Source organism: Haliotis asinina, chromosome 10 (assembly GCF_037392515.1).
Source record: "Haliotis asinina isolate JCU_RB_2024 chromosome 10, JCU_Hal_asi_v2, whole genome shotgun sequence".
Classification (NCBI taxonomy): Eukaryota; Metazoa; Mollusca; class Gastropoda; order Lepetellida; family Haliotidae; genus Haliotis; species Haliotis asinina.
This window is the reverse complement of record NC_090289.1, coordinates 7,932,154-7,958,066: the sequence shown is the minus strand read 5'-3', so window position 1 is coordinate 7,958,066 and position 25,913 is coordinate 7,932,154. Positions and strand designations below refer to the sequence as shown.

Below are 25,913 nucleotides of genomic sequence, written 5' to 3'. Positions count from 1 at the left end.
AATTAAAGAATTAACTCGGTATGTGTTGAGTACCTGACCAGCCTCTCCGTTTCACAAGTGCATCGAAGCCCGACTCGGGCACCGAAACAACAGTCATTGACTACAAGGTTTGATCCTTCTACGAAATTCTGTCAGTGTGATGTTACCAGCTGCTTTGAAAGGGGTACACTTTTGGTTTGACTAGTAACCAAGGTTTAGTAAACCGCTTTGTTAAAGAAGACTTCGGGATCGCGTAGACACGTTTACTGTTATAAATCATGTCACCCATGGCGCTGTATTCCGTTATATCGTTTTAATAATTACGAACTGTCGAGTTATGCTATCGTCATAATCAAGACGACGTTGGCTCATGATACAGACGACATCTTGGACTCATGATACAGTCAATTTCGACTCAAGCCAAAGCTGAATTTGACAAGGATGACTTCGAGTTTGAGGTCATGAGTCTGATACAAGCAGGTGGTACACAGTAAGAGTGAGTGAGTGAGTGAGTTTAGTTTTACGTCGCACTTAGCAATATTCCAGCTATATGGCGACGGTCTGTAAATAATCGAGTCTGGACCAGACAATCCAGTGATCAACAACATGAGCATCGATCTGCGCAAAAGGGAACCGATGACATGTGTCAACCAAGTCAGCTAGTCTGACCACCCGATCCGTTAGTCGCCTCTTACGACAAGCATAGTCACCTTTTATGGCAAGCATGGGTTGCTGAAGGCCTATTCTACCCCGGGACCGTACACAGTAAGAGGCCAAAGGCCCATGCTTATTTGAGATAGGATAAAGCAGTTTGTCAGTGGTATTGTTTTCTTGTTTGGACCATTTAACGTAAAATCTGTACAACATGAAATTTCACACAAAACAAAGATGTATGCACTTAGGGGACATTGGATTTATTTCCAGTTGTAAATTCAGTTGAATGAAGAATAATATTTATCAACTTTATTACAGTATTGGAAACTTTGTGAGAGACATGGTCAAACAGAAATGGTGTCTCATGTCAAACTATTGCATCATACAATCTCCATGCATTAGAGACTTGAAGCTGGATGAAGAACACACTCTGCTTTCTGTGTTGTGATAAAATGTCTCTATACATGGAGGTAAAGATATTAAGATGCTGTAAATCCTCAAATTAACAGTCACTAACGTAGTACTAGAACTATTAAACAAAGAGACTATAGAAATAATGAGGTTAAGACTAGACTCAGTTTTTCACAGAATAGTATGGGTCAACAGCAGTGACACTGAATAATATGATCACAAACTTTTCAGCACATATTTATCATGTCATATCCTTTCCTTCCAGGAAATTAAATCTTGAAATTACAAACACTGCTAGGACACTGGTTGGGTCACTACCAAAAAGTGAACAGGTTTCAAGTATTAACAGAGCTTATACATTCCTTGAATGATATGACCAGTATATTAACAATGCCTGTGGCTTACAATACTGGACACTTCTGCTATGCGTCATGGCAGGGTAATTCTATGATAACTTGACAAGGTGACCAAGAACAAAACCTGTCATAAACAGAACTTCTTGAGAGACACTGACAAGCTGGCCCACAATTACATTGCTTATGGGAAACTTGGTAAACTAACATTTCAAAGTCTGTATCACTGACGAAGGACTTTGTTATGTATGTCATATTTCTGGCAAGCACAGGGAATCTAGTGCAAGAGTAAAATGAAAGAAGTTCAGATAAACTGCAAGAGAAACTTGCATTTTTGACACTAGTTAATTCCATGTTCCTAAATTGGAAAACGGCATAAAATACAGATAAATCTGTAAAAAGAGTTGACAAAATACATCAAATTGCAAGTAATACTGATATTGTAATAATTGTGACTTTCTCCCAATGGACACAAAAATCTGTGATGAAACTGAGAGATAAACACTACAATCAAATCTGTCTGTGATGACCAAATATTTCAGCAGCTTGAAACAATCCTCACAGTTGTGTTACTCATGGAGAAGGTTTCTGGGTCTCAAAACCAAGCCACACTGATTTACATCTTCCATTCTGCTTCATCAGCGAGATCCAATACCCCCTCCATATTGCATCCTAGCACAACATTATCAACATAAATGGGGGCTACAATCTTAGTACTATGGCAGTTGGAACTCCTTTGTTTCACAACAGCCCTATGATGGTAAACTGTTGTTGATCTGAGTTGGTACAGAACACATAATAATCTCAGTACTAAGAAACAGGTCTTCTTTACTATGCTGTCAAAGTTTCCCAAACTCCATTTGTAGTATTTCTTCAGATACCAACCATATATTTACATCAAAAGGGAGAAAAAGAGAAAACTGAATAGACAAAATAGTGCTTAAAATGCATATACAAAATTAAGCATCTATGTCAATGTTCTAAATGAAATTTTGAGAGCATTTTTTTGCAAAATGAAAAAAAGAAACTTCTTTATTAATTCAAATTTATTAAGATCTGAGTGCTAAGTAAAAAAAGTTCTGATAAAGTCTCAAGATCATAGATGGATATTTGGAAACTGGTGTCTCTCTACAACCTTCAACCTTCTCCTCGAAAAAAGAAAAAATTATCTGGGTTTCCAGGGTGAGAATTCCTGATAAATCAAACAGATATAAGAGGGTGTGGTGTTGTCAACATACCTCAATTATCTTGCAACAGTGATGGTACAGTTCACTATCTACAGCACACAAATATGTGCCAACAAATGTAAATGTATGTAAATATGAAATCTACACCTAAAGAAAGTAAACAGAAATCAAATTATTGAAAAAATGCTTCTATGAAAAGCAGATTTGTCTGCACAATAATACTGTTGATGAAAATTCAGAAGTTACATAAAATCTGAGTATAACAATTCATGCTATGAAAAAACTTTGTTTCTCACTGAGGAAAGCCTGTCCATACTTCAGACTAGGTACACGCCATTGTAATGAGACATCTGTCATCCCTCCTTTCTGTTCAGAAAACCCATGTTTAAATTTACAATTTTAAGTACTCAACATGTTTAATACCAGCTCTGCTCAAAATACACATGAACAGGAAGGGTGACACCACACCTCTTTTGAACATATACAACAAAACAATCTAGAATAATCATAATTAAAAAAAAAAACATTATCAGGGGAGAGCATTCTATCACTTCCAATCCAACACAAAACATCAATGGATTAAAAGTATATTTCACAGCCAAAATATATCCTTAATAAAGCTATATACATATAACAGTCATTCCAAATATACAATTAACAAAAAAAAACATTTCAGTTGATGGCTGACAGCGGTGTAGCATGTTGACTATAAGTACAAGTGGTGTCGATGTAGTTAACATCTTCATCAGAACAAAGTGAATTCCCTGTTGGTCAGTGCCATTGTGTTGACAAATCTGGAACACAAACAAAACAAGCATGCACGTATGTTTAATAGAAACTCTTGATTAATATATATTTCTTAGTTTTGGATAAAGTATACAAAATGCAGACATCAAAATGTACATGTGTGCAAGTATGATTTCATGCAACCATTGTCATTATTCCAGCATTTTGTCAGAGGACACCTCATATGGGTTTCAAACACATGCAGGGGTTAAAAAATCCCATTGCCCGACACCTGGGACAAGTCACTTTTTGTTTTGGGCAATCAAATAATGGTATCTTACTTGTCCGTGGGCTACTAGACAATTTCCACTTATGGTTTCAAACTGCAAATTAACTTGGATTTCATTTCATATGTGAACAAAATGTAGCTATTAAGTTTCACAATGATAATAAAGTACAGTTATCATTCTCAGTAAATTGTCCACTAAACATCAACATCAAAAACCATGTATTCTTTCATAATTACATCATCATGATTATGTCATAACAACTAGGGCAAGTGGAACATTAGTCAGGACAAGTCACCTTCTTGAAGCAAGTGGGTGTTAAAACACATTTTGAACCCCTGACATGAGTGGAATTGAACAGTTTCTTCAGTGCATGGTGTCTTAGCAAATGCCTCGGATCATTGAAGTAAGAGACATGTCAGGATCAATATGAAGAGAGAAGTGAGATCCATACTGTCAATGGAAAATGCTGTTTGGGGGCAATATCATGTGTGAAGTAACATGCTAAGGAATCCTTTAGGAGCATGCTTTTAAGATCTTTCAACCTACAATATCACAAATCTGAAGAAAAAATTTACAAACGCCCTCTTCAACTCCAGAATCTTTTGATTTTTCAGGAACACTGCAGTGTGTACCAGTACTTGGTGGATAGATTATAAAGGGGGGTAACTCTTGTCATTGTTCAAAGGAACGTCCCAAGCGTTTTGCCTACTTTCCATCAAGACTTTTTCTAAATATAGCATTGTCAAAAGACATTCCTTTCATTCAATTTCCCAACCAACAATACCAAAGGAATCACTTCCAGAAAAAACAGTCAGGCACTTTCATTCCATTTCTCCTGATTTTAAACTTGTTTCAATGGTTAAGGGCAAAAAAATGAACACAAAATTAAATAATTAAAAAGAGCATTGGGTAGAACAGAGTAAGTAATCTTTCATTTGAGAGAGGGAGTCAGTTTTCATTTTGTGTTAATTTGGCCTTATAGGAATGTGGGTGAAACTGAATGTCATCATTTGGGAAGGAAACATTTTGTTTTACACTAATGGTATCAAATTAAATAAATAGCTTCACAAAAATGGCAAAACACAATCAAAATGTTTGTGCAAATATTTTACCAATTTTTTCATAAGTTTCAGCAGTTTGGACAGTTTCATATACCTTGTCATTTCACTGTTGACGTGTGCATGACGGGGTGTGTATGTCCAAGGTTCCCGTGCAGTGAGTGGCCTGGGAAGAACGTACCAGCCTGTCTGGATGGACGTGGTCACTGGGAAGCGGTAGATATCATGAGGACCTGGAACAGATATCAATTAATTACAGTCCATGGATGTCAGTTTCAACATTTTAATTTTCTATCAATGTGTCTTTTATCGATAATGTTTATGAACTGGCCCATCAAGTTCCCTTATTTGAAGTAACCTACCCCACCCGAAACAAGGAAATTTTACACTGTTTCAATATCTGTTTAATATTTATATAGAAATTCTAATATTGCACATTTCTACTGTCACTGAATTCTATTCTTGTTCACTATATCGATTTTATGCATGGTAATGATTCACTGAAATAGCAAATGATGTTGCTTTTCATTTGTCAGGGGCGCTATTCTGTATGTCCGAGGCCCTTTTTTGTGGTTTAAAATTGCTTTTTGCTCATTGAAATAAGCAAACTCTTTCGAAAACATAATACAGGATACGAGGAAACAATACTCATTTTTCGATTTTTCTCATACCTTTGGGGTTCCTAATGTGCTTTGTCCTCATGCGTGTGAATTCAACATACGAGCCCTGGGGTCCCGGAGCATAGCTGGACACTTGGTTGATGGGGACGATGGAGCGACGACCCGGGTTTTTCTCCGTTAGAGGTGGCAGGGCCCTGAATCCCAGCTGCGTTTTTGACCTTTCTGGATCAAGTTTTGATTGCACAGAACTTTCTCTGATCGTGTTTTGATAACCAAGTTGTGACAATCCAAAAAACGCCATGATTACCGATGTGCAATATACCTACTCCTACAAGCAGACGATAATACTCCACCGGGTCTGTGGGATCTATTATCTCGTCGTTCTTACCGATGCAGTTGCCAAGGAGGCCGCCATTTGTTTACGTTGGTAATCTGGAAATAGTGCTTCCCCAACAACACATTAACTACATGATGTACACATGTAAACCGGAAAAGGTTTTATCAAGAAAAAATGTCAATATCAATAAATAATTATTGAGAACTTTAATAATACTCCACAACAAAGGACCAATTGGCTTTGGTTTAACATTTCCATTTCAAATCTTTGAATCGCATTTAGAAGTGGAATGTATAAATAAAGCAACAATTATTTAGCTGTAAACGACATTTAACACCCGCGCAGGTAAATACTTTCACCGACATTTTCCAAGTGATCAAACTGTAAACATGTAAATGCTTCAAAACAATAATCATCATTGCTTTTGCGGTTTTGCAATTTCCAAGGAAAATTGATTACATGGCGTCTTTACTCAGAGGGGATGTTTATGATAATTAACAAAAACGGTTTTGTGGACACATTAAATGAATTGTTCTTTAGAGGACTTGTACCTAATATCTCTACAAAAATACTCGTGAGTAACCATAACTCAGCAAACATATTGTCACCGCATTACTATTTAAATTACAGCGATATCTGATCGTGCAGAGCGTCACACTATGAAAAATGAAATTACTTCCAATTTTGGCAATACAGTATAACAATTACGCGTCATGGCATCCTAATGGTGTCACAGACCTTTGTTTGTGTTAGTTTGAAAATTCAAAGTCTCATCTGCCAGCTCAAGGGAAATTGTGAAGCAATGGGGTAGTATGCCCATTTACTGAATTCAGTACATCTTAAACATTTCGCCAGACTCTTTGCAGACGCCATTAAATCACCACAAAACAGTCTCTATAATCCCTTTCCTTTCTGCGTACATTGAAAATACTAAATTGTTATGTAATGGAACGTACTGATGAAAGATTGGACCAATACTAGAAATAAATCTACTACAAACATGCGTATCAAACAGCATGTTGTAGGCGCGGCATAACATTATTCTTACACGCCTTTTGCATTTTCCTTTCAAATGTAGATATTTGGAATGCAAAACGGTTTGTTGATTGGTGTTCCTAAACTTGTTGGCGTTTCGTTAAACGATGTAAATACACGTTTTAATAGTGTTGTCTGCTTATTCGCACTACACATTAACGTGCACACCAGCTACACATCTGATGTGAAAAAGTGATTGTTAACAGTTGCGACGAAGACAGTTCATACGATTATCTCGGTACATTTCTCGTTCTTCACGAGAGTTTGTCCTCCATGTTGATTTCTGGAAAAATCGAGAAGCGTGAGATACCCATGCGTTAGGAATCCATTCAGAATCTACGTCTTGCCGTTGCATCATTGACTATCACCGGTCAAAATGAACAGAGGAGGGTCGATAGCGTTTGATGAATATGGAAGGCCATTTATTATTTTAAAAGATGAAGAATCTAAGAGCCGGTTATCCGGTATAGAGGCTCACAAGGTACTTCATTGAAAATTAATTTTGCTTAGACATGTGTAGTCATGACTGATAAGAGCATCATAGCCAATGATGCATTTCTTTGAATCATTTTCCACTGAGTGAAAAGCATCTGTTCATTTGTTCCAATAATTCAATTGTCATGGAATTTAGAGTTATCTGGAACAGTCGTCTGAAAGCTACAAGGACGCAGTTACTCTTTCTAGTAGGTTCTTTTAGTCCGTGCTTATTGCCCTGTAAAAATTCGTGGTAAGAATTCGGCCCGTACCCCACTAAGCTCATCAAACAGCGAAAGTACAAACTGACATCCATACCGCACACTAAATATACAATCTATAAACTAGAACAGGTATAAAAATAAAAAAAATCAGTGAACTTTTTACAGTGTTGGAATATTACACCAGGGAAGCAAAACCCAGGAGCAAATGTACAATCTTGAAAGGGCGGGTTGCATGTGGAACTCTTTCCCATTACGTTTTGGTGCGAATCGTTGCAAATGATCACAACTCACTCATGTCCAAATGTGATTATTTACTTACTGATGTCAAATGCTTGAAATATTTAAGTCGTCTATAAAATATGTCAAACTCTTATGGATGGGATTTGTATTGGTCCATGAAAGATAAGTTATCAGTATGCTAACAGTCTAACCTCTTTTCTTTTCAGTCTCACATTTTGGCTGCAAAATCAGTTGCCAACATCCTGAAGACATCTCTCGGTCCAAAGGGTTTGGACAAAATGATGCAGAGTCCAGATGGGGACCTCACCATCACAAATGATGGTGCCACCATCTTGGACATGATGGATGTTGACCATCAAATTGCAAAATTGATGGTGCAGTTATCCAAGTCACAAGATGATGAAATTGGAGATGGAACCACAGGTGTTGTTGGTATGTCTATATTTTTTTAATTATTTTGCATGAACATATTTCCAGCTGCTGAAATGTAATTTTTGTTATCATCAGTGGGACTTGTGCTAATAACATCTCCAAGTTCAAATTTGCTGTGGGCTACCTGACATTCATTTATGCTGAGAGACAGGATGCTTTGACAAGTCTGTAGTAGATGTTGCCACATGAGATTTTGTAAATTCTGAATTCATTTTTGAAAAGGATATCATGGTTATATACTGATAAAGGAAACTGTGTTGTGAGTTTGTTTGCTTTTGAACATATTTGCTTTATGTTCAGAGTGATTTATAGCTGTTAGTGATTCTAAGACCCAGTTCTGTTTATTTGGGAGTTATTACTCATGAACGTAACCTTTCATGTGTATGTGTTTGTTACAGTGCTAGCAGGTGCTCTGTTGGAGCAGGCTGAGCAGCTCCTGGACCGAGGCATCCATCCAATCCGTGTTGCTGATGGTTACGAGATGGCAGCAAAAGTGGCAGTTGAGGAACTGAATAGGATAAGCGAGACATTCGGTGTAAATCTCAAAGAGTCTGAACCACTGGTCAAACTGGCAATGACAACACTTGGCTCTAAAATGTAATTACTTAAGGATTCTAAATAATCATAAAGCTTTAACTATGTATATTCCCAATGGCTGAAGGGCAGTCAAGAACCTGACTCTGCAAATATTCTGTGCTGTCTAGGACACTCAGCTTATTTTAGTCCACAGAAGATCAAATTCTTAAAGTGATGTATGAATTCAGACTCGTAGTCTTACAAGTTAAGTGCCAGTTAATATTTAACATTCTTTTTACAATCAGTTAACTGGTTTTTACAATCAGTTAACTGATTACAACATCATGGCTAATTATTATGACAATGTAATTCACCGTATAGTTGCATTCCTTTAGTCACACCAATATGAGTGTGGTCAAGAGGAACATTACAAAATGCACCTTGTACTGAGCAACAGTAAGTAGGTTGGATTGTGGTTTGTATTTCAGTTAAATTCAGATAATTGCATGGTCAGTGTATGATATGGTTGTGCAGTCACGTAAGGGTTGGTTGTTACTCTTGCTTTAAACTAGCAGTGGGGTAGCTAAATGCTTAAAGAGTTACCTTGCAATGCTGAAGACCTGAGGTTGATTCCTCACATGCATACGAAGTGTAATGCTTGTGATATTACTGGAATATCACTTCCTTGGTGCTAAAGAGTAAGAAATTAATTACAACTGTCATTTCCTTCATTTTTCTTAGTGTGAACAGATGCCACAGGCAGATGGCCGAAATTGCAGTAAATGCAATCCTGGCTGTTGCTGACTTAGACAGGAAGGATGTTGACTTCGAGCTGATCAAAATTGAGAGCAAAGTTGGAGGCAAGCTGGAAGATACAATGCTGGTGAAAGGAGTAATAGTGGACAAGGATATGAGCCACCCACAAATGCCCAAGGTAGTTTTTCTTGAGTTTGTATAGCAAGAATGGTGAAGTCCTCTGGGACACAAATAATTGTGACCAAAAGTTTTGGTTGCTAATGACTCACGGCAACATTTCACAATGTCTTCTTATATATTTTGGTATATGAAACTTAAGGTCGATGAGAATATTCTATGCTTAGATGAATCTGAAATGGTGGTTATGTCTTGATTGCCTTTGTGAAAAGGTTTTTGAGTTTCTTATGTGGAACTTTTTGTAATTAAGATACGGCTGGAACTTTCAGTGTGTCTAAAATTCCATCTTGCTCACACCATTTATTTTTAGTTTATTTCTGTGTGTGTGCAGACTAAGAAGTCAAGTAATAAGACAAACTGGCTGAACAGTTTGAAAGAGATTGCAGTAAAAGTGTCAACAAAGTGAAATTATGGATCATATGTTTATTCAAAGTCACCACTTATCTACAAAGCTAAACTGTAGAAGTGTAGTTTCTCCTGATATTTGAAGTTACAATACATTGCATGGTTAGAGGGCTAAGAGCATGTCAAATTTCTGCCAGTTTCTCCATTAACTGAGCGGACCAGACAGCATGCCAGAAGAAATCATTCCGAACCATTGTCAGACTTACTCAATGAGTCTCACACACTGATACGGATGAAACATTTCTTAACATTTTGTGTTGGTATGCAACAGACATTGGATGGAAGTGTACGAGATGCTAATGGTAATTTGAATATTTCATTTCAGTTGGTAAAGGATGCCAAAATTGCCATCTTGACCTGTCCGTTTGAGCCACCCAAGCCCAAAACAAAGCACAAGCTTGATGTGAAATCTGTTGAAGACTACAAGAAGCTGAGGGAATATGAAATAAAGACATTTGAAGACATGGTGCAGTCAGTACGTATATGATTCGGATATCCGTAAGAGTGGTTGGATAGGCAAGTGGTTGCTCATCACACTGAAGGCCTGGGCTCCATTTCACAAAGACTTTTCACTTAACTTTTCTCGTAGCATTCGTATCTTATGTACTGTAACTTAGGAAGTATGAATGCATGGAGAAAAGTTGCAAGATCTTAGTCAAGAGCTCCAGATAATTTTTCAAGCAATCGCATATTTACTCCCGTGTCTATTATGTATGAGTAATTGCACTCTGTGAGGAATCTAGCATTTTGCATGCTCCCACAAGTTTAAGGAATTCTTCGCTTTTACACAGAGTTTCTATCCTTGTTCGTTAGTTCGCACGTTTAAGTATAGGAACATAAATGGTTCTCAACAGGCCTAAGTTTATAGTAATTCGTATTTTGCCACATAGCTGGCAGCCATTTTCAAACACTCAACATTGAAGTCACAAGACTACTTCCGTAACCTCTGGACAGTTGCTATTACTATCACAGCATATGTATAATCATATAGGCATTGCTTAACATTTGCTAACGCACTGTTGTAGAGTTTGGGTGCTTGGACGAATTATCTTACACGAATCAATTTGAGTAAAGCATGCAAGGTATTATAGACCAATTAGTTTTAAGTGATTCTTACGCATTTTTTGTACTCCCAGATTAAAATTTAAATGCAATTTTTATTGAGTGAAATACACAAATACTCGCCTTATCTGGAGCCCTTTTGGGCAACAAGAACTTTGTGAAACAGGACTCTGGGCTGATTTGACACATGGGTACATTGTTGGACATATTTCTTGAGAGAAGAGCATTAAAACATTTCTGGAGTACTGATTTCCTGAGAGAAGAGCATTAAAACATTTCTGGAGTACTGATTTCTTGAGAGAAGAGCATTAAAACATTTCTGGAGTACTGATGCACTTCAATTATATATTATGTTATGCCTGAATGGTGTATTTGAGAAAATACTTGACTGAGGGAACCAAATAAGGATATATATTAATGTTGACGTGAACCTTCAGTCTCTTCCAAGTTTCTTTGCTAGCTTTATTTTTCACTGTGGATGGAAATGTTTTTGAAACTAAAGGAACTGAGTGCTGTTCCTGATTACTTGTGTATAGAATGAAAGGAGTATTAGGTCTAATTTCAGTGATGAAAGTTAAAACTACTGCATGATCATGAATCAGATCAACCAAGCGACAGTATTTCTGAAGGAGCGTAATTTTGCCTCACTGTTTGGACAAAAGACCTGGGGTGGCACTGATTTGAACTGCTGCTTTCAGGTGAAGGACAAGGGAGCTAATCTAGTCATCTGCCAGTGGGGCTTTGATGATGAAGCCAACCACCTCTTACTACAGAAGGAGCTGCCAGCTGTCCGGTGGGTTGGTGGACCGGAAATCGAGGTGATTATTTCTCTCCTCTCCATGAAACTGAAGCAGTTATTAACTGCATTCATGTGATAACCAACTGAAAAGAATACAATAAATGCTCCCAGTTTTGTTTCAGTGTAGTCATTTGGGGTGATATCTGGAACATTTGTGCTTTAAGTGAGTTTCTCAGTGATGAAAATTGGAATTACCGTTTGATAATGCATGAAACTACCCTAGCGGCATTTATTTTCTGAGAGAAACTTTAGCCATACTTCAAAATGTTATTTTGAAAAGTGTAAACCTATTATGTTACATGATGTGGTATTCACATCTGGACCTGGTGATATAATAAGTTTGGAGAAGTGGTTCACTTTTAATGGCCTCACATTACTACCTATCAAAAGGACTAATAATTGGATTTTCAGTTGTCTTCTGCCCAATTTTATGGTCTTGAATTGTCAGGCTAGATGTCTCCAGGTGTGAAGTGGGCACCAATGTTGTCATTTTATACTTCACTTATCATGCATCGTCGAGGCAGCATATTTTCCTGAGATTATTCAAGATTATTGAATAAGGACCAGAAGTATATACCATTTGTTTTTATCTCATCCAACATGTTTTATTGGGATATTGAAATGCACATTCTCTACCAGCGTCCATGCACATTCTCTATCTGCGTCCATGCACATTCGTCTGTTCCGGAGCAGACCTTAAAAACCGTAAACAATTTCTTCCCTAAACTTGGCACTTAAATAGATCTGGTTGTACTGATGCCTTTTGGCAGTTTTGGATTTCTGTACTAAATATTTTTTGTGTTTCCATGGCAACAACATTGATCTTCACAGGTATTTGTGGTAGTCTTTCTTGGAGCAGAACTGTAAAACCGTGTGGTGTGGTAGACTTGGATTTTTGTGTTTCCATGGCAACCATTTTGGGTTCGAGTGAGTTTGTGTAGTAGTGCTCATTTCTGGAGCAGAACTTAAGAACCTTTCAGTACTCTCCTTCCTCTTTTCTGTATATACAACAAAACATTAGACATAGTCATAACTAGTTGACATATTCATGAAAATTTTGCCTTTCACTGAATATTGATGACATTGTCTAGTTTTTATTTCCAATTAATCTCTATCTGTCTGTTCCCATCTGTCAGGGGTATGTTTGAATCAAATCATGTCTGATTATTCTTGTCAAATGTTGAGTGGTGCTCAAGAGCAAATTGTTGTAATGAGATTGATCACTTCTAATAATAATGGGATACGTATTACATAGGTTTGCCTGCTTTGAATGGATCTGCTGCAAATGTGTTTTGAGGGTATGACAATCATCAAACATTGAAAGCAAAGGGACTTGCCAACAAGTTAAGCAAATGTTTCTCTGTGATGAAAATTGGAATTACCGTTTGATACATATGAAACTATCCTAGCGGCGTATGTTTCTGAGAGAAACTGAAGAAAGCTATCATAATGATATGAAATAAATCCTGACCTGTTTGACATGGATCAACATTCCCTCTCTTCAAAGTGAAATATGTATGTAGGTAGGTACCTTCACACATCTGGTTTTGGCAGTATGTGACAAAATGAGGTAAGTGAAACACATGAAAATGCAAGTGTTCCTTTATCTGTGTCCAGAATTTCACCTACAGTGCAATACATACCTTGTGTAGAAACCTGGCAAAGAATAAACGATCTCTTGCTCTTTCATGTGTTCCCTTTAATCTCCTGGAGAATATTTTCCCGAGTTAATCAAGGATACTAGATAAGGACTAGAAGTATATTATGCTTCACTTCTTATATTTTTATTTTTGTTTGTTGGTCTTTCATGATTCACCAAAACAGTTCCCATCTGTTTTTGTATATTGGAATGGATTCAGTGTTGGTTTTCCCCATCAAATGTTGAGTGGTTTATGTGAGCAAACTGTCTGAACATTAGATTGTTCATTTCTACAAATGGCCACCGGATAATTATTGCTTGGGTTTGTTAGGTTTGAGTGGGTCTGCTGCAAATGTTTTCAGACGCTATATCAATCATGTCCTAAGGATTTTCCAATGAATTCGAATGTCATTGTTTCTCTGTGATGAAAATTGGAATTACCGTTTGATACATAATGAGACTATCCTAGCGGCATTTAAATCTGAGAGAAACTGAAGAAAGACTCTTTGTAATCTGTTACATAGTACTCATTTGTTTGACATGGATTGAGATGCCTTGTCTTCAGGCTACAAGTTGTCCTGTAACATACAATTCCAATTATAATGAATGCCCTGAAAACTTCCTCTTACAAGACGCATACAAACTTACTCTTACAGGGAGGCGGTGGGGTACCCTAGTGGTTAAAGCTTTCGCTCGTCACACGGAAGACCCAGGTTCGGTTCCCCACATAGGCACCATGTGTGAAGCCCATTTTCTGGTGTCCCCATCCATGATATTGCTGGAATATTGCTAGAATATTGCTAAAAGCGGCATGAAACTACACTCACTAGCAAAAAAACTACTCTGATAGGATCTTCACTGTTTTGAACTTTAGTGTTTCTTTCCTTTGTCATTTCTCATACATATTATCCTGTGTTACAGTTGATAGCCATTGCAACTGGAGGCAGAATTGTTCCACGGTTTGAGGAACTGACCACTGAGAAACTGGGAAGTGCTGGCATTGTGAGGGAGTTGAACTTTGGAACAACCAAAGAGAGAATGTTGGTGATCGAGGAGTGCAAGAACTCCAGAGCAGTCACCATCTTCATCAGAGGAGGCAACAAGATGGTGAGTGTAACAAGTTGTTGGAATTGACTTTGTTGAGATTTATCCAGGACTCGAGACTAGATAAAGAGACTGATCCATCAGATTTTTTCTTGAAAATATGTGATTGTGTTGTTACTTTATCAGTATTAGTGGCATTTTAATGTTTAACCGAAATAAGGACTTTGTGTGTGAAATGCAGTAGTCAATCTGTGAGTAAATTAATTCAGAAAATAATAAAAAGGCCTCTGAATATGAATTTTGATAAGAGAGGATGAAAGATTCTGACCAGTGTTTGGCTGTCAAACCAGGACATAGCCTGGCTCTGTTGTAGCTAGCTATGAGAGGAATGCGGTGTATTTACAAACCTCCATGATACAGCTGGATAATTGCAGATTTTGTACAAACATCAAAAGAAAACATTTGTTGCATATGTAATACTGAATATCAGCATTTAATCACAACTAGATGCATTTCTGTTTGTAATTGGAAACATACTTTTGCAATTGTAGTCTGTTATGTATTTTGGCATGTCAAATTTCTGCCAGTTTCTCCATTAACTGAGCGGACCAGACAGCATGCCAGAAGAAATCATTCCGAACCATTGTCAGACTTACTCAATGAGTCTCACACACTGATACGGATGAAACATGCCTTGATTTAAAAGGTGTCTGTTGATTGTCTGGGAATAGTTTCTTCTCCACTCAAAGTTCAGAATGTATTGCAATGTCTTGTTATTTCTTATGTTTGTGTAGATTGTGGAGGAAGCTAAGCGAAGTCTTCACGATGCTTTGTGTGTAATCCGAAACATTGTCCGAGACAACCGTGTGGTCTATGGAGGTGGTGCACCTGAGATTGCCTGCTCTCTAGCTGTATCTAAAGCTGCAGACAAGGTATGGCCAGGTCTTGAATCAATGCTGACATTTTGCACTCGGTGCCATGATCACGTCTTCGATACTTCATTGGGTTCTACCATATGAATGGCCATTCTTGTGAATCAGTTTGTAAAGTTGGAAGTTTCAAAGTACTTTGAGTGTAAATTATGATACTGCTGAAAACGAGGTCTGTTGCAGTGCATTTCTTGTTAGATAATTAATTTAAAAGTAATTGCCTGGAATTTTTTGTTTTTTTTTAGATTTCCACTCTTGAACAGTATGCAGTGCGTGCATTCTCTGAAGCTTTGGAAAGCATTCCTTTGGCGCTGGCCGAAAACAGTGGTCAGGCACCTATCCACACACTGGCTGACGTGAAATCTAGACAAGTAAAGGAGAAGAACCCAAGGCTTGGCATTGACTGTCTCTTGAAAGGAACAAATGGTATGTTGGTAAATACGTCTCCACAGAGTTGATCATTACTGTTGAACAGGTACCTTAGAAAGATTGTAGGCATGATTTGCTTATGGTGGTGTCCTGCTCCAATATGCTTCTAAACACCTTCTTGCATAACCACCCAGTCCCAAATGATTCATAATTCAAGAATAAAAGCTAGGTTTTACCTCTGAAACTTGGCAGACTGATGTTAAGAAGGGAAAAAATATTGAACAGATTAAGACTGATAATATCAGCGATACCTCAAGCAAGTTACTCTATGATGAAAATTGGAATTACCGTTTGATATCATATGAAACTACCCTAGCGGCATTTATTTTCTGAGAGAAACTTGAGGCCAACATAAGACCTTGTATTTAGGAGTATTTGAAAACATATTTCACTGATCCTGTGGTTGAAAAAATGTATGCCATGTTCACATTTTTGTGTCTCTTCAGTACTAATCTGTAGCAAAATCAGTGTGGAAAATCAGTTCAAAATTGTCTGCCTCAATGTGAGGAACTGAGGCCAGCATTTGAAGTATGTTCTTTCCTAAACAGATCTAGAAAACCTGTGTTAATCTTACTTTTCATTGAAGATTGAATGTTCCATATTGTTTCTGTTTACAAAATTAATGCCCTTGTCAACAATGTATGAGAAGTGAAACCACTTCATAACAACCAAAATGGTATCAATATGACATATTTTTAGTATTTTGTATCAAAAACCAAATGTTACAAGTTGAGAACCAGGCAGAGGAATGATGCTGAAGCTGAATACAGCAGAGGTGTACGTTGTAGAACTAGAAGCTTTGAAACAACTTTTTACTGTCTTAAAAGGTTATCATTGTTCCTTGGTGAACGGTGACCTTTTTAGGCATCTGTGAAAAACTGTCATCTGAGAGGACATGTAATTCTGGAGCAGTAACAGAAATGTGTCAAGGATACCATTTGAATGAAGATCATTTCCTAAGTAAGGTGTGAGCCCAGCTGGTTGGTTTCCTGTTGTGGTTATGGTTAGTGGGGTAGCCTAATGGCTAAAGTGTTTCCTCTTTACACAAGACCAAGGTTTGATTCCCTCATGGATAGAATAAGTGAAGCCCATATCTGGTGTCCATCAGCCCAGAATGAATGGCATGTCACAAGAAGTGGTGTAAAACCACACTCACATGTTCTTTGATTTTACCCAACTTAAAAAATTCCTCTATGAAGAAAGGTGGAAATAGTATTTTAAAGTTAAGACTTTGAGGGAACTAGGGAATTGTCTTATTTAACAAGTTGATTAAACTTCCCTGCATTCTAAAACATACATTGATGTTTTTTTTGTAACTTATTTCATTGTGGTTTGTAACAGCCAGACTGCTACTCTGTTCATGTTTCTCTGTGATGAAAATTGGAATTACCGTTTGATACACATGAAACTATCCTAGCGGCATTTATTTCTGAGAGAAACCCAAAATTGATCTCAAACCATTGCAAATGTGAGAAGCTAATGTGATGGAGAAACTGAGTGGCGTTGGTAGGTTTGATGGAATATTCATCATTGATATCCAAGAAGTGAATTGACAAAACAGACGAGAATGTCTGGTTGACAGCCGTAAGATCATGTATCTCGTAGATAACAAGACTAATTTTTGTCTTCAAGGCTTCATCAATATCTTTGATAGTATATGATAGCTCTGTGTACAAGATACTGTGATTCAGCATTGGAATGTTCATGGCAAAATTTCAAATTCTTCATAATGAAAACTGTAGACAATGAAATAAGGTTAGTGTTAATCAGATGGTGATTTATATTTCAATGCTTTTCTGATTTCAGATATGAAGGAACAGAATGTGATCGAGACCTTAACTGCTAAGAAACAGCAGCTATTACTAGCCACACAACTGGTTAGGATGATTCTCAAGATAGATGACATCCGAGCTCCAAATGAAATGTGATCATATCAAGACTGTAGGACACTAATCTATTTATTTCACTTGACATTGCCCTCAACTACCCGAGGAGACTCTCCGGCATTAATGACCAGACCACTTTGAAATACTGCCCTACAGATTTTGAATTTCCACTGAAAGGCAGTTGGTCAAACACATGGGGGCATGTTGTCGCGTGATGTCATGGACAGGTCAAGTGACTACTGCATCATCAGTGCTATCTCTTCTGCTTCATATCTTTTTTTCAACCATGGTGTGAAATTCTTTTGTGTACATATGTCTTTTTGTACAACATTCAGTGCAGATATACAAATTAAAAGAAAACAGGACAAATGTGTTGGTGATCTTTTACCAGAAACGTGTATGTGGATATATGCTTGTGACAATGTTTTATAGGTGATAATAACAATTTCCTCAGCTTTGTCAGGATAAATGTGTGGTCATAATGCTATCTGAGTATACATGTCCGACTTGGGTCTTCAACCCATTCTTGTTTAAGGCAGGTAACAGCATCAGGAACACGTGTTTGTGTATCTCAGTTTTGTAAAGTGGTGATTGTGCTATTGATCACTGGTTCAGAAACAATTATTTGCAAAGGCCACTGGAATGATGCTCAGTTCAGCTTTAAACAGATTCATACACTACAAGGTGTGACCAATGTTAGTTTTTGCATTATAAGCTGCAGCTATCTAACTCTGGGTGCCCTGAATAGAATTATCAGTTTTCTCCACAAGATGCTTCCACATGTTTTGGCATTATACATGTGCTTTAGTTTTGCATAAAGTTATCTTCTTTGCTGTCCTTACAGGATGTTCAGGCCTATGAAAGTCTGGGTTAGCATATTGGTCTTCAGTAACCCATACTTGTCCCAAGAGGATCAGGTGGTCATGCTTGCTGACTTGGCTGATAGGTCATCGATGCTCAGTTGTGCAAATCGATGCTCATGTTGTTGATCACTGAATTGTCTGGCGGTCCATTGTTTATTGACACCTCCTTAAAGCCGAAATATTGCGAGTTCTAGCTTAAAACTAAAGTATCACTACAGTATTTTGGGGGACATGCAGGAAAAGGATCCCTTGTCATATTTACTGAAGCAGTAGTAAAATACACAGAAATTACAAATTGTCTTGCAGTGTATTCTCATGATTCCGTCCCAAGTTACAAAGACTCAGTTGTACTGGTATTGAAAAACATGGATCATACCATTGATAAGGAATGTAAACGAAGAATACAACTTTACCCATAACATCTTGTGCTTTAATGGACACAGCATCAAGTTATTGCTATTTTACAAATCCATGTGGAATAGTTAGGTTGTTATTCTAAGAATCAAGTTAGGAAGGCATGTTTATCTATAATGGCTGATGCGACTATAATTTTCTGAAAGCAGTACGAAATTACAAACCAGACATCAGAACATATACCCTAGGGTTAGCGAGTTCTTGCAATGGAGAGTGTATTTACGCAATTCTACGATGTAAATTGTACACAGATGGGGGACACTGCCGACTGCTAAATAAGAACGGATGTTTAATGTCAGACTCTTCAAAAATATCGAGTGTCAATAATAATAATTGTATCGGGGTCGAAAATCCGTTGGTCGATGTTATGAGCAAGGAAACCCATACCTGGCAAACTGAGGATCTGGGTGAAAATCGGATGCCTCGATAACAGCGTTCATCGGTTTTGTAGGAACTGAACTCGTCTAATAGGACCAAAATTTAAGATAATACCAGTGGAAAAGCCGCTTCTTACACCAGGTATTCCACACAAGCACATAGTTATCCCAACACATTCTTTACTATATATTAACCGCAACGTGATTATTTACAGGAACTATGATGAAATCCGTGTGACGTAGGTCGATGTTCATTCTGTTCATCACAAGTCTATCTGGTCCAGACTCGTATTTGCAAACCTCCTCCATATAGCTGGAATATTGCTGAGTGTGGTGTTAAGCAACATGTCGTATATTTTTCTACTATTCACAATCCGTTACCGTGTTTATTTTACATATTACCGGAATGTCGCAACATCCGTGTGTAAAAGCTGTTCGATATGTGCACATGTGCACCTTATGGCATCCTCAATGCTTATTGGCCAATCGAAGCTTTGTACGTAATAGTGTCTTGTTGTTGGGGGGAAAGCCTACAATATGACGTCATCAGTTTTTCCAGACGTCAAACAATGATCGTATGACGTCTGAACTTTAGGGTTGACATTTCATTTACTTTGTCTTCTCTCAAAAATGTCAGTAAGATTCAGGTTAACCTAATCGATGATTACGGATTAAAGTCTCAGAGCTTACATCACTCGCATGGAAAATGACTACAGTATCCCTGAACAGAGATGACTGGCTATTCTCCGAATATTTGCTATAACAACAGTTTTGCGTGGACGAAAATACACAGTGCGCTCAGTCGAGACAATTTAGTTAACACATTCCTCTTTGAGAAATTCAGGCATGTGGTCTATTATCTCAACTGCGTCTACAAGTAATGTTTGATGGACAATTGTGTTATAATACCCCAGAAATATTGTTGCCGATGTAACAATTTCCTGTAATTTTGATATGATTAAAAATACAACAGTTGCCAGATCGTGCAATAGTGACGATACTGTCAATTACGAAGTGGTGATTACCTTGCATAAAATCATCACAAATCAACATTAGCCCTTCGCAATCGTGAGTCAGCTATCAATTTAAATATTACCGTATCTCTGCTATTACATGCTTTGAGGTTATTTTACTCCAGTAATGGCCTTCTGTTTACTATACAACTCGCGTTTCCACAACCGAGAATAACATTGCCCAATACATAATTAAACAATAGTCGGTTTAGTTCCAACAACACAATTCATTACAACCTAAGTTTAAATTGAACAAAAGTATTGTTTTACTTAATGACCTTCATTGATTTAGATATTCTCTCAACAGTAAAGATCATATTTCGTTTCGCCACAAATGCTCCATCGAACGCGTGTAGCGGGTCGACGGATCTGTCACTGAAAGGGCTCACACACTTCATTGATTCTGCCCATAGCAACGCATATAAACATCTCTTGGATATGGAAAGGACTTATATGACGGCTTGCACATCGAAGGGATATCACCAGGGTTCGGGAGTGTCGGATATGTTCATGACAGTTTAGAAAGGTTAATTTACAGCGAACAAGCACTAGAGCCACTATGTCGGAAGAAAACGTGAAAGTCGCCGTTCGCGTGAGGCCATTTATATCCTTATCAGCGTATAGCGTACGATATCTCCTAAACCAAACTGTCACTTCAGTGCCTATGTACATGTTTTACGAGGTAGGGTAAAAATACCTTCATCGCTAGTAATGGTTTATTTGTATGATTCAGCGTGTTTTTTTTTTTTTAGGAAAGAGCAAAATGTTAAATTTTCACCTCATTCATGCCCAGTACATGCGTAAAAAAACAATTTGTGTTACATGACTCCATAATAATTTGAAAGAACTAGATGCTTGTTGCTAATGTGAACCGTGCTCATAGATTAACAGAACTATATAATTCATACAATGTTTCCAACCTTTAGAGACGTTCAGTTAGAATATTACTATCACTAGCTTATGTTATATGGTTAATGTGTGCATATATATAAGTGTTAAGCCTTATGAATTATATAGCAGCTGCATTTACGTATCAGAGAACATAATGTATTTCCACTGAAAAAGAAATATTGATTTTCTGAGACTGAACTTACAAATTGTTGTGGGGCAACAGAAATATTTAAGTTTAAAAAGTAACAGTGCATGTTTTATCTAGGGCATGAGTTATGTAACATCTCAGTTCCAGGCAAGAAACAGGGACTGACATTCTTTGGGAGTATTTTTATGAAAAGAATATTCCAGGGAATATTTAAAAATGTATTTTGAGTAAGGCTTTAACTCAGAAAGTGTTTGTGAGACATGTTTTCATTAAAAAGGAAAAGTGTTATAAATCCTGAACTAAGGATAGAAAAGCGTCTTGTCTCTTTGAAATAAATTTGACAGGATGTCCCTTTGTTACATCAAAAACATATTTTATTCATTTATATATGACAGACTGGTAGATTAACTCACACAAATCCTCAAATTGGTGGGGGTAAAGAAAGTCATGTATTTTGAATTTCCTTCCAAGGGTAATGTATAAGTGCTTTATTCTGTTACAAGCAACTTGATCAGATTGATATATACAGTCTCTGGGATTGGTCAAAAGTTATCCAGTTGATATCACCCACTTCCTTCATTTGATGTTAAAATATTTACAAAGTAACAAAGACTAGATTTACATGAAGATAAACATTTGTAATTATGATATATATGTTTGGAAGAAGAACACAGATTATGCATATATAAACATGATGTGTTTGTACATACAAAGAGATTATCATGTCATTGTTTTTTGCACTGTAAATATCCTTTATAAAGAACAGGAGACAAGGCAAGATAAGCACAGTGTATATTCCTAATACAGTTATTTACTATCATTGAACATACAATATATACATGTATGTGTGATAACCTCCTTATCATTTGACTATTTTCTTAAATTCTGTCTAAAACCAGTTTTCATCTCAGAAATGTGGTAACGAGTCAAAATATCAATACTGACCCTAGTTGAAATGGCCACACACAAAAGTCAAGACTGCGATGCCAAAAAATGAAAATGGCCATAGAAAAAGTGAAAAAGACCATACATTTTTTTTCATGTTAATGAGTTTTGTTCTTGAAATACTTTCTTAATTGATACTTATAGATTGTTAATATTCTTAGGTGTTTCTGCATCCTGTTCTTTGAGATGTTTTCTTGCCATTTTGACCTTTTTTAAGGCCATTTTTGCTTGGATGTGGTCATCCTGACTAGGACCAGAAATATATGCTGAATGCAAGTTTTCCTATTAAATGAGCACATTATTGTTGATATGTCAGACAGTGACAGCAGGTTCTTTTATCTCAGACAGTGGTGTAATAAATATTAAGCAAAATTACTACTCACTCTCTGCGGCTGCCATCTGCAGTAGTCTGTCACTGCAAGAGTGCCTTGTTGCAATCCCGGGGTAGTTACTTTGAACTTAGATAACAAGACAGATTTATCCTGCCAAAAATTATATCTCGCATAAGTATATACACAAAAACAGAGACCTACACACACATGTTAAACTACATACATGTTCACTGAGTAATGCTTCATAGAAGCATTCAGTTTAAGCTTGACAATTATAGAATAGATATTTCTCATTTTTGTGGGTAGTATAGATTTAATCAAATATGTTTTTTAGTGACAATATCGTATGAACTATGAAGGAAATTGCTTTTATATTGCATCAGATTGTGTCAGATATCAAGATTCTTCCTAAGGGTATCATTTATTCAATTAATATTACATTATGGCAGTTTGATATTTAGACTAGAACTGTTTTTTAGGATTATCTTGTGGAATTTCATTGCTTTCTTTCTTCAGAGAAAGTGAAAAGTGAAACTGATTAAAATTTGATTAAAAACCTGAGCCTAGTGTGATCTGCTTGTTAGAACAGACAATTTTTTAAGTGAATACTTTCTTGCTAAAACAAAAGGTTTCTAGCCCAGACAAAAGTTAGAATTAGAAGGTTAGATTGGTTGGTTGGTCGGTTGGTTGGTTTGTTGTTTAACAATTGCAATATTCCAGCTGTGTGACAGTAGTCTGTATAGAAACTAGACCAGACAATCCAGTTATCAACATGAGCTGGGATCTACACATTTGGAATATGATGACAAATGTTGACCAAGTCAGCGAGTCTGACCACATCCCATTAGTTGCCTCTTACAAGAAGCATGCATTGCAGAAGACCAGTTCTAACCTGGATCCTCATATATGTAGAAGGTTAGAACTGATCTGCATCTATCCATAGATGCTTATGATGAAGGATGATCAGGCTTGTTGTTATCATGTTATTGCATGTTATCATATCTGGACTGTGTGGGTAGATGCTCATGATTTTGATCACTGATGGCAGAGTCCAGTCTTAATTATTTAAAGATGGCTGTCCAAACCTGAAAAATTTCTGACTGCCCGTAATGCAAAACTCTGATTCACACGGTCCTGCATGTATGTATTAAACCATATTGAATCAATTTGAATTGGCTAAGTTTTCTTACAGCAGATGTATTTTGAGGGTTATTTCAATGTCAGATCTCAGTTATCACAAAAGAAATAAGCCAGAAATATATTTTATCAATTGTATTGTGGAATACAAAGTATGGCCATGGTAACTCTAAAGTTGGAACAATGCATTAATTAGTACTGATGAAAATCACATTCCTTCGTGTGACCAGCAGTAATTGTTTGCAGACAAAGAATTCAGCTGACAGAGATTATATTCATGACAACTGAAGGATTCATGCTGACCTTCTCATTTGCCTAATATGTCTAATTTATGTGTGGAAATGAAAATGTCTCTCTGAAATATTGACTAAGAATTCCAGCTATTATGGAATTTTCATGTGTACTTTTATTTATCTGTCTAGCACATTTTACTCTATTTCTGGAACAAGTGTAGAATTTCAATACAGTTTAAAACAAACAAGTCTTAGAAATTTTTCAAGCTTGTAATATGGGACTCCTGACAAATAAGATCCTGACCATGAGATATGAAAAGGCGAGACGAGGATTTAGCCTGTTTTTTTGCTATCTCCTGGAGATAATTGCTTCTTGTGCCCATTTTGCCAACATGTGAAATTTCTTCTGTATTGTGTACACATTTTTGAGGTATTGTATACACATTTTTTCCTTGTGCCTTCGTCATAGCCCAGAAACGTTGTGTAAAGAATAAAGAAGAAGTTGACATCCATAAGATGTCTTTTAACTGAATACCTACCTCTACATGCCTTTCAAGAAACTCATGTGAAATTTGCCTCTGATATAGCTATCAGATAACTTGCAGAAGCAAATTCTGTTATTTTTGATAACATGAGCATACTCATGGTTGGTAGTCAGCATGTTAAAGAACAAAGTGTGATATTTTCATCTCCCATTTGCATTAAAAATGCCTGTTTTGAAACTGTGGCTTAAAGTGCCTAGAAATGCTACCTATATATGACTGTTTACTCAACAAGGAATAGTAATGTTCATATCACCTGAGTTTAGTCCGTCACAAAGTCCCTGAACCCAGTTATGTTTCCTTTTGTTCAGCTCATACTGTTATGCAATAACTGCACATGATGTAGTTTTTCAGCTTACATGTACTTGTTTCTGTTAAAATATATCAGAGTCTAAACAGAATAGTCCTTTGAAATTAGCACTACTGCTGCTGCTCCTGCTGCTGCTGCTGCTGCTGCTGCTGCTACTACTACTACTACTACTGTTAACTGCTACTCCCATAACTATTGTCAATGTTGCAATTATTATTGGTTATTTATCACATTCATATTGTTTGAAATCCGTTGTGAAGTTTTAAACTACCTAAGTTCACCAACATAATTTACACATCTACAAAATAGATTCCTTAACACTGTTTACAATAGACGTGAGCGTGAACGCAATGCCACATGTATTGTTGCGATGAATGGCCCCACTACAGTAATCACAGATCCTAGCAATAATGAAGAAAAGAAATTCAGCTTCGACTACAGCTATTGGTCACATGACGGCTCCAAGGAAGAAGCTAATGGCTACTTTGGCCCCGATCCCAGCCATCCTAATGGCAAGAAATTTGCTGACCAGGTAGGTCAAATGTTGCAATATCACCATGTTTGATGGAAAATGGTGATTTTAGTATTGTGCTGGGAATATCTTTTGTAAGGCTGTAAAGTGTAGAAAAAGAAGAGCATTGAGACAGACTAGGACCGCCTGCATTTGTTGACAGGCATATGGTCTTCTGAGAGAAAGAGTGTCCGGGTTTAGTTAATAATTAATAGGACGTGTCGGAAGTTTGCAGAGCAGGCAAGATATATGAGACCTATTGTTGGAGGAGAGTTGCTTCTGTTGTCTATTCAAATGAACAGTATGTCTGGCAGAAGATCGGACATTTGCTTTTGTTTGAAACTCAAATTTTTCAATAATTAAATTTTGATTTAAGATGGTCAGATACGAAAAAACAGAAGTTCTTGCTGCAGAATTGCATATAAAGTCAAATCTTATTAATCTGACCTCCCATTTATCAACAGTTGGATGTTTGAGACGCTTTTGTTGGTAACAGACTGAATACATGCAAATTAGTCTTGACATCCTTGTTAAT

The 25,913-nt window shown here is 37.0% G+C and overlaps 3 protein-coding genes across 3 annotated transcripts in view; 2 read left to right on the top strand and 1 right to left on the bottom strand.

Moving 5' to 3' along the window:
- Positions 1-877: 877 nt before the first annotated feature.
- LOC137298138 (sperm microtubule inner protein 11-like) lies at positions 878-5,718 on the bottom strand. The gene is made up of 3 exons (XM_067830245.1): positions 5,330-5,718; positions 4,756-4,891; positions 878-3,378 (listed from the first exon to the last, which is right to left on the bottom strand). Exons 1-3 carry the CDS (start codon positions 5,577-5,579, stop codon positions 3,330-3,332), a joined length of 435 nt encoding a protein of 144 aa, XP_067686346.1. The 5' UTR covers positions 5,580-5,718; the 3' UTR covers positions 878-3,329.
- Positions 5,719-6,825: 1,107 nt separating this feature from the next.
- Positions 6,826-18,032, top strand: LOC137297815 (T-complex protein 1 subunit epsilon-like). The gene is made up of 10 exons (XM_067829768.1): positions 6,826-7,131; positions 7,795-8,020; positions 8,419-8,617; positions 9,278-9,470; positions 10,200-10,349; positions 11,635-11,754; positions 14,296-14,481; positions 15,213-15,350; positions 15,593-15,773; positions 17,583-18,032. The coding sequence occupies exons 1-10, from the start codon at positions 7,027-7,029 to the stop codon at positions 17,702-17,704; spliced, it is 1,620 nt and encodes a 539-aa protein (XP_067685869.1). The 5' UTR covers positions 6,826-7,026; the 3' UTR covers positions 17,705-18,032.
- Positions 18,033-20,700: 2,668 nt separating this feature from the next.
- LOC137298056 (kinesin-like protein KIF28P) overlaps positions 20,701-25,913 on the top strand; it is a 45,784-nt gene continuing 40,571 nt past the window's right edge. Inside the window, exons 1-2 of the mRNA XM_067830104.1 lie at positions 20,701-20,933; positions 25,196-25,399. Of these exons, the coding sequence (XP_067686205.1) occupies positions 20,889-20,933; positions 25,196-25,399 (249 nt within the window). The 5' untranslated portion in view covers positions 20,701-20,888. The remainder of the gene's footprint in view (positions 20,934-25,195; positions 25,400-25,913) is intronic.

Coding starts and splice junctions, on each gene's coding strand:
- LOC137297815 (XM_067829768.1), top strand. CDS start 7,027: ATGAACAGAGGAGGGTCGATAGCGTTTGATGAATATGGAAGGCCATTT. Junction 8,618..9,277: donor ACAACACTTGGCTCTAAAAT/GTAATTACTTAA, acceptor CATTTTTCTTAG/TGTGAACAGATGCCACAGGC. Junction 9,471..10,199: donor GCCACCCACAAATGCCCAAG/GTAGTTTTTCTT, acceptor ATTTCATTTCAG/TTGGTAAAGGATGCCAAAAT.
- LOC137298138 (XM_067830245.1), bottom strand. CDS start 5,579: ATGGCGTTTTTTGGATTGTCACAACTTGGTTATCAAAACACGATCAGA. Junction 4,892..5,329: donor GCACATTAGGAACCCCAAAG/GTATGAGAAAAA, acceptor TATCTGTTCCAG/GTCCTCATGATATCTACCGC. Junction 3,379..4,755: donor GTCAACAGTGAAATGACAAG/GTATATGAAACT, acceptor TTTGTGTTCCAG/ATTTGTCAACACAATGGCAC.